Source organism: Myotis davidii, unplaced genomic scaffold (genome assembly GCF_000327345.1).
Source record: "Myotis davidii unplaced genomic scaffold, ASM32734v1 scaffold169, whole genome shotgun sequence".
Lineage (NCBI taxonomy): Eukaryota > Metazoa > Chordata > Mammalia > Chiroptera > Vespertilionidae > Myotis > Myotis davidii.
The window spans coordinates 1,340,594-1,349,190 of record NW_006383005.1 but is presented as its reverse complement, the minus strand read 5'-3'; the positions used below and the strand labels follow the sequence as shown (position 1 = coordinate 1,349,190).

The following is an 8,597-nucleotide window of genomic DNA, read 5'->3' as shown; positions in this document are numbered from 1 at the left end:
CCCGGGGGGGGGGGGGGGGAAGTTGTGAGGATAATGATAACAGTCATTATGTAAAGAACATGCCCTGGAGTGAAGCTTGTGAGGGATATATAATGCAATGTCAAGAGCCCAGGGTGGACGAAGCTGTTAGAAAAATGGTTGAAGAACAGTACAAGAAAGAAAAAAAGAAAATTATAAATAAGCTATGCCCCTAGCCACGGTCAGTCCTACTTATAATTAGCTACCTAACCACTAAGCGATGTTTGGGGCCCCTCAGCCTCACCACTTTGTTGAAGGACTAGTCAGTTTCCCAGGGCATGGAAACTCGTGCAAATATAAAAGAATAAGGTCTTTCCACTCTCCACCTGTGGTGCAATGAAGGGACATAGCTTTGAGGGCCATCCAGTGGAAAGAGCACTGGTGAGCGAGTCAGAAGACCAGGTCTCGGGCCAAGCTCTGCTGTGTCACCCCAGGCAGGCCACTAACCATTCTGGACTTGCTTTCTACAATGCCTGCTCATCTTTCTTCCCTGGTAGGTGAGGCTCAAGAGAAGGAACGCTGAAATGATTTTAAAACTAACATACTGGCCAAAAGTAAGGTGGTACTATTTGTAGCTCTAGAGAGAGTCATTCCTCCCCACCCTGCTCCTCTTTCTGCACCTCTAAAAACCCTTCCCAGGACCGCTCCATGTCATCAAGACTTGGTCAGCCTCTCCTTACCCTGAAGCCTCAGTGCTCTGCTTCTGTCTCCACCTATAACTACGTTGTCTTGTGATGATCTGAGGGTCTGGGCAGGGTCGGCATGGAATTCTCCTTTCCATTCCTGGTGTTCCTAAAGGCCTGGCACTGAGCTTGCACCTTGGTAATGTCATTTGAATAAACAAATGAGGCTATCGCAACTATCCCAAGCCACAGTGACCCCTTCAGCTCTTAATTGAAGCATTCAATAATTCATCTCTTATTGCATGCAACATTTTCATATCGTGTTTCACTAACATTTAACCCTGGATGAATGTCTCATCTCCCTACTAGCTGACTGGATCCAGCACTTCTCACTCCCACAGCACACCTGGGCTAGGGCCTGGGCCTGCGAATGCTCTGTAAGTCATTGTTGCTTCATTTGCAGCCAGACAGTTCTTGAATTTCAGTCACTTGGGTGTTTGAAAATTGTCACCTCTTAGATACTGCGAGAGTAGTGGTTCAAAGCACAAGGTTTAGAGCCAAAATGTGGGATTATAGCAAGTAACCTAACTCTCTAACTCTGTCTTCTTTTCTGTAAAACGAGGATAATAACTGATCGACCTCATAGGCTTGGGGTCAGTGTGAATTCATCAAGCCTTTAAAGTTTCATTAACTCACATGAGCCCTTGGAAAGGTGCCCGTCACATGGGAAACTCATCAACTTCACCACTGCTGCTGTTAGCTCAGACCCACCCCACGGGCCGAGAAGGCCCGGTCTGATCCCCGCAGCAGGAAGAAAGCGGAGGCGAGTTGCCCGCAGACAGCTTTCTGCCTCAGGCCCGTTCCTCTGGAGCAGGAGGAGGCAGGCGGTCAGGGTAGCGGAACGTGGGTAGCAGAGCATGCCACACCGTTGCTCGGGCATACTGATTATTTTGAAAAACAGCAAATGCAGAGGGAGACTTTCTCTGAATTGCTTATCTGCATAAAGACACATCCTCCAAAAGGAACGCAGTGGTCATGAATCCCCCTTGGGAGTTTCATCAAGCAGGAAAGATTGACTCATCACAGGAGAGGAGACGAGAAATGGACACCACACCCAGTCCAACGATCGCAAACTATCATACCTCCTTCCCATCTGTTCTCTAAGGGCCCACTCATCTTTCCTAGGGAGGCCTACACCCTCCCTCCCCTTTCTCTATTCGGGTGGTAGTTAAGCCTGAATTCCCGACACTGCTGGGAGCTACTCATTTCCAACTTATGCGTGTTTCTTCTGGTTAATCTGTTAATTGCAGAGGTCTCAGCTACGAACACAGAAGGTACAGGGAAAATTATTTTTCCTTTCCTACATAAAAATAATTTAGTCAGATGATTTCCAGAACCCAGGCTCGCTCAGCAGAAATACTGGGAATTGACTCAGCACAGGAGAGGAGACGAGAAATGGACACCACACCCAGTCCAACGATCGCAAACTATCATACCTCCTTCCCATCTGTTCTCTAAGGGCCCACTCATCTTTCCTAGGGAGGCCTACACCCTCCCTCCCCTTTCTCTATTCGGGTGGTAGTTAAGCCTGAATTCCCGACACTGCTGGGAGCTACTCATTTCCAACTTATGCGTGTTTCTTCTGGTTAATCTGTTAATTGCAGAGGTCTCAGCTACGAACACAGAAGGTACAGGGAAAATTGTTTTTCCTTTCCTACATAAAAATAACTTAGTGAGATGATTTCCAGAACCCAGGCTCGCTCAGCAGAAATACTGGGATGTGAGCAGACGCTCACTGAGGCTCTGCAGGACGCGGTGCATCAGCACATCAGAACCCTAGGTCTTGGGGGCTGCAGAGCTCTTGGAAGCAGAAATCGTGATGTGCACGGTGCAGGGTGGGATGGAGGCGGCAGTGTCTCACCGCCCAGTCATTTCACTGTGTGGTTTCTTTGTGAGCAAGCGAGACACACCTCGCTTTTTTTTGAGGAGCTTGAGCCAAGGCGCCTGGACTGTCCTCTGTGCACAGGTGCTCGCATGCTACAGTCACCCATCAACGCAACGATGGTGCATGCTCGTCCTTCCACTGGGAAATGCTTCTCATTAAAACTCTGCCTGTTAAAATTCTACCCGTCCCCCAAAGCACAGCTCAAAGGATGCCTTCTTATTCATTTATCCAAAATGTTTGCCAAAAGCCTACTTATTTCAAACCAGACCTTCCTCTGGGGACACCAAGAGGAATGAGGAGCCCAGAGTGTAATGTGAACAGCCAGGCAAATAAATACTGAAATTCAGTGAGCTCAGAGCTGTAATAGAGGCATTTACAAAACATAGTGGGGTCTTAAAGCACTCATCCTGCAGGGAAGGCAATTGGCCACAATCAAACAAATGAATCAAGTAATTTCAATTTGAGAAACTTGTTATAAAGAAAATAAAAGTAGTGAATCTGAAGGACACTGGCTAGAAGGCTGGGTAATCAGGGAAGGCCTCTCTGAGGTGACATTAAGCCAAGAGTGAAATGATGAGAAGAGTTTGGCCAGGGGGGAGTTGAGGGAGCTGCAAATACAAAGGTCTGGAAAGCAGGAATTGTGCTGAGGGCGCTGAGCATGATGGTTTTGAGGAACAGAAAGAATGTCATGTGCCTGGCCGGTATGGGACAGCGGTTAAGTGTTGACCTATGAACCAAGAGGTCACCGGTTCGATTCCCAGTCAGGGCACATGTTGCCTGGGTTGTGGGCTCGAACTCAGTATGGGGTGTGCAGGAGGCAGCCGATAAATGATTCTCTCTCATCATTGATGTTTCTCTCTCTCCCTCTCACCCTCCCTTCCTCTCTGAAATAAATAAAAATATTTTTTAAACAAAAGAAAATAAATAATGTTATGTGTCTGGAACGGAGTGAGAGGGGAGTGGTGGGAGGTGAGCCAAGTTGAGATTATGGCATAAATAAAAAGTTTGCATTCTGCTTCTTTCACTTAATATTATAATGTAAGAATATTCTCGGTATGGAAATGATTTGTAAACCTTTTTAATAACAGTATTTAAAAATTGTCATACAAAAAAAATTGCTTTATGCTTTAAAAAATTTTCATATGAAGTACACTCCTGATACGGAGATACTGATTGCTTAGGCTTCAGCACAAGTCAGTGGGCTGAAGGGCAAAAAGCCGGGGGAGCCGGCCAGCCCTTCCTGCAGGTGTCCTCACTGCACCTATGGGACCCTGGGGTCAAGGTTCAAAAAGGCAAAAGCCCCACTGACCAAGCCCCAGAGACCATTGATATATCCTGTTCCCAACAGAGATATCTGATCTCCAGAAACCTCTCTCCAGCCTTTTGCCCTACCCTTTGTATTGTCCCTTCTACTGTGCCCATGCCTGGAGAAGAAACAGTGTGAATGGTTTCTCAGTGAATTCTCAGGTGAGCCCTGATAAAGACCACTTCCCTGCCTCCCATTTGCAGAAGGATGCTCTCCTTTCTCCTCTCCAATCCCTCGCTTTGGCTTCTGGCTTGCCTGGAAAGACATGGGACATCATCAACTTCTCTCTGCCAACATGTTAGTCTTCGGGGCTTGAGCTGCAGGGTCTGCGGAATTCCTGCCCATACTCGTGTATCCACTTGTTGGCCACTGGGGGAGAATGGGGAGGAGGAAAGCAGGCTCAGCAGAGCGAACAGTGGCAGTGCTCACCACAGGGCTGCACCCTTAAATTCTGCACCCAGGCAACTCACTTGCCTGACTCTGGTCCCAGTCCTGCTACAGACTAGAAGATGTTGCTTCTAGCAGAGATAAATAGCAAAGAGGACACTGACCCCTAGGAAAAGTCCTGCCAGGCCCTGTCTACTATAGATGAGTTTTCAAACCTGTGGGTTCTGAGGTCAGTCATCTTTCATTCATGTAGCTCCTAAGAGCCGACCTCCTCCCCCATGGTGCCACTCCAGAGTAATGAGAGAGAAGCGTGGCCCTTCCTGGCAGTGTCCATCTCAGCATGAGAGTCCCTCTCCTTTTTCTGTATTCAGAGCTAAGTGCTATTGGACACACATATTACATAAACACGTCCCCTACTTATTTATCTCTTCCTTGTTTGACCATCTCCTCATGGAGAGGCACTGAATGGGTCTCTCCCTGGGATACAGGACTAGGACTCAGCACCATCTGCCTCCTCAGCTGTACTCAGGAATCCAGGCCTGTCTGTCAGGTCAGTAGCCTTTACTGGCACCTGCTCTGTGACAGATCCCTGCCCTTTGTGGGCTCCCAATTTGTTTGGGGCAACTACCCCAGAGTTTGATCATCTCACTATAATGTGGCACTGCAATGAAGCTTTTAGAGTGAGAGGACCGCTATTTTCCATCCACCCCTATTTCACTTCACTATGAACCCCTCACCTCATTCTTACACCCAGAAAGGCAGGCCTTACCCCACTTATCTCCCACCAGGACAGGACAGCCAGCATGAAGTGTGTCGCCATCCCCTTCACCACTCTTATGCAGGTTCCACCAAAATAGTGCAGCATTCTGGAAACAAAATGACCCCAACCCCAGTCATTCTTTGGGAAGCACATGACTGAGAACAAATGCATGCATGTCATTACATGAAAGCTTTCCATGCAGGTTGGGGGCAAGGCATGCATAAAATGGCACCAGGTGGCATAAGCTGCCATTCATTCATGCATGCACTTGTCCTTTATTGAGGGCCTACCCTGCTTCAGGCCCTGAAGATGCAGAGGCAAATCATGTCCAATTCTGCTCTAAGGAGCTCACAGTCTTTTGAGACAGAGATATAAAACAAACCAGGACAGCCCTAACCGGTTTGGCTCAGTGAATAGAGTGTCAGCCTGCAGACTCAAGGGCCCCAGGTTCGATTCTGGTCAAGGGCATGTACCTTGGTTGCAGGCACATATCCAGTAGGGAGTGTGCAGGAGGCAGCTGATCGATGTTTCTCTCTCATCGATGTTTCTAATTCTCTATCTCTCTCCCTTCCTCTCTGTAAAAAAACAAAGACAAAAAACAGACCAGGACAAGACAGTGTGATAAGTGCTAGGAGAAAGATGAGTATAGGATGTCATTGAATCGCTGAGGAGATGCACACAACAAAAATCCACAAGGTGGAATAAAATATTCCTCTTACAACTAAGAACTTAATCCAGACACTTACCCTTCCTTAGGTTCTCACTAATAACACCCCTGGGAAGCCAGCATTTCACACTCCCCAATTTATCAGCACGAAGTTGAGGCCCAGGGGCTTTAAACAATGCAACTAAAAAGGAACAAGGTCAAGACTCCAAGTCCAGTGTTTGGACTCCACGTCATATGTTCTTCCTCCGTACCCAGCTTCCCCCCTCTATACTTCTATAGACTTACTGTAACCTTCGCCAACCCCTGAGTATTCGTAGATACCTGCATTTACTTAATGGATGCTTTGTGATGTGCAGGGCGCTGTGGCAAGTGCTTTATAGGCACAATCTCATTTATTTGTCCTAATTTCATTCCTGAATTTAATAAGGGCTGCCATCGCTGATTGATTGACTGGTCTAAAATTTGGGGGAAATATTCATTCATTAAACAAACCCCTTACTACTAGCCCTCCTCTGTGGCTCACATGACTTCATAGCTCTATTGCCATACCTTGTTACTGCCTGTTACCTTCTCTGTGAGCTCCTGGAGGACAAGGACTGTGAGTTTTCCCTGGTACCCTCAGTGCCTCCAGCCCTCAATGTTTACTGAACCAATGACGGGGGTGGAGGGGGGGGGGGAGGATCAGGTGCTGCAGAGGATCCGAAGATTAAGAAAAAAACAGTTCTATTTTATGTTCTATTGTAATAGAGAAGTTCTACTATAATAGGGAAGGCAGACATGTAATCATCTACTTGTAATATAAGTGTAAATAAAAATAGAGGCACAATAACATGTGGTCATCAAGACTGAGGGATTATCTTTGTTACGGGAATCAGGGAAAGACCTCTTCTTGTCCTTATCCCCTCAGAATAAGCTTGCAAGCACAGACAACATGAAAGCTAGAATGTTAGTTCTTCACCTTACAACCATCTGTTGGGACCAGAGCCCCACTCACCTTGACCACAGGCATGCTGAAGTTGGCATAGATGAAGGCTGTAGCTCCTCCAGCTTCCACCGAGCTCAGCTGAAACACCAGAGGAAGGACCAGAGTTGAAAGAGCCCGACTGCCCTACTCGGCCCTACCTGACCTCTGTTGTCATTTGTGCATAGATTCCCTCCCCTGTTCTCCTATTCAACTCTGGGAGTAATACTGAAAGACAATTACCCAATTTAGGAATTAAAGAAGCCTACTCAATGGGTGTTTGCCTGCAGGGCCACAGGAGGAAGGACATTTAGGAATTCCCCCTTTCTTTACAATTAACATCCTTATTGAAGGCGACAATAAGTAGATTCAAACTTTGAGACCCTCAGAAAGAAACATTGGTTATATCACAACCCAAGAGACACACACACACACACACACACACACACACACTGATACAGTAAATGTAAGATACCCTCTTATTTTCCATTTCATTTTATTCTCTTCTTGTTCAGAATTCTTAAATACTGACCAGATCCACTAAATGTATTTCACAGCACACTAATGGGTCATGACCTGTGGCTCACAGAACACTGTTTAGACTATAACAATTAGTTTTGAAAGTTGGGCATCATAGGAACTACTGATTGTATCTTTCCCAGGTCACTCAGTCCCTCTCTAGGTAACCTCAGCTAAGGCGTTTCACAACCATATTCTAGAATTATGGATGTGCTTTCTTAATATGAAGAGTTTTGTCTTGATTTGCACTTCTTTGTATCTCCTAGAGACTTTTCAGCTGCAAGTATCAGATAAAATCAACACCTGAAATTGCTTTGAAACCCATAAAATAGGAGAGAGACATAAATAGTCCTTAAGTAAGAAGCCCTGGTTCAGAGCAAGACTCACATAGATCATAAATGTTGCAACTCGGTTCCCAGACTTCATTCTGTACAGTGGGCTGGTTGGTGACTGAGACAAAAATAAAACATCATTATTTTATGCAGTTGGCACCAGAGTGACAGCCAGGATTCCACCATAATACAGGGATGAGAAAAATGGGGGTGTCACAGGTGGGATATAGTCTTGAGTTACACCCGATCGAATTTGTGCCCATCTGTGCTTTTTGGTACTCAATGTACTTTTTTATTACTAATTTGTTAGACACTCATAAAACACAATTCCTTGCTAGTAGTGAAAGAAATGTATGAGGGGTTAATTGCACCTTCAGCTTCTTGGTGGAATAAATAAATTAACATATAAAATATTACAGATAATTATTCTTGGTATTAGTAATACCAAGTCATAAGACTGGAGTTCCCAGTTATATGTTGAAAAGACATACTCTTTTTTTTTTTTGGTCATAGAACAGCTTAATTAAGATATAATTTACATATTATGAAATTCACACTGTTTAAGTGTACTATTCAATGACGTGTAGTAAATTTTAACAATGTGCAACCATCCCACCAATCCAACTTGAGAACACTTCCCTCAACTAAGTTTCCTCGTCTGTTTGCAGTCAGTCACCACTCTGACCCCCAATACCGGGCAACCACTGAACTATTCTCTGTTCCTTTAGTTTTGCCTTTTCTAGAAATTTCATATAAATAGAATCATAAGCCGAAACCGGTTTGGCTCAGTGGATAGAGCGTCGGCCTGTGGACTTAAAGGTCCCGGGTTCGATTCCGGTCAAGGGCATGTACCTGGGTTGCGGGCACATCCCCAGTGGGAGGTGTGCGGGAGGCAGCTGGTCAATGTTTCTCTCTCATCAATGTTTCTGACTCTCTATCCCTTTCCCTTCCTCTCTGTGAAAAATCAATAAAATATATTAAAAAAAAAAAAGAAGCAGCAAAAGGGAGGGAGGGCCTGCTTCTGCGACTAATGAACAAGACGGACAACACTGAGGATTAAAAACCCCAGCCCCCCCCCC

The 8,597-nt window shown here is 45.7% G+C and overlaps 1 protein-coding gene across 1 annotated transcript in view; it reads right to left on the bottom strand.

The window, feature by feature from the left end:
* Positions 1-3,644: 3,644 nt before the first annotated feature.
* The window catches only part of P4HA3 (prolyl 4-hydroxylase subunit alpha 3), a 32,129-nt gene continuing 27,176 nt past the window's right edge, over positions 3,645-8,597 (bottom strand). The window contains exons 10-13 of the mRNA XM_006777970.2: positions 7,574-7,636; positions 6,701-6,769; positions 5,049-5,145; positions 3,645-4,261 (exon numbers count right to left, since the gene is read on the bottom strand). Coding sequence (XP_006778033.1) covers positions 4,191-4,261; positions 5,049-5,145; positions 6,701-6,769; positions 7,574-7,636 — 300 coding nt within the window. The 3' untranslated portion in view covers positions 3,645-4,190. The remainder of the gene's footprint in view (positions 4,262-5,048; positions 5,146-6,700; positions 6,770-7,573; positions 7,637-8,597) is intronic.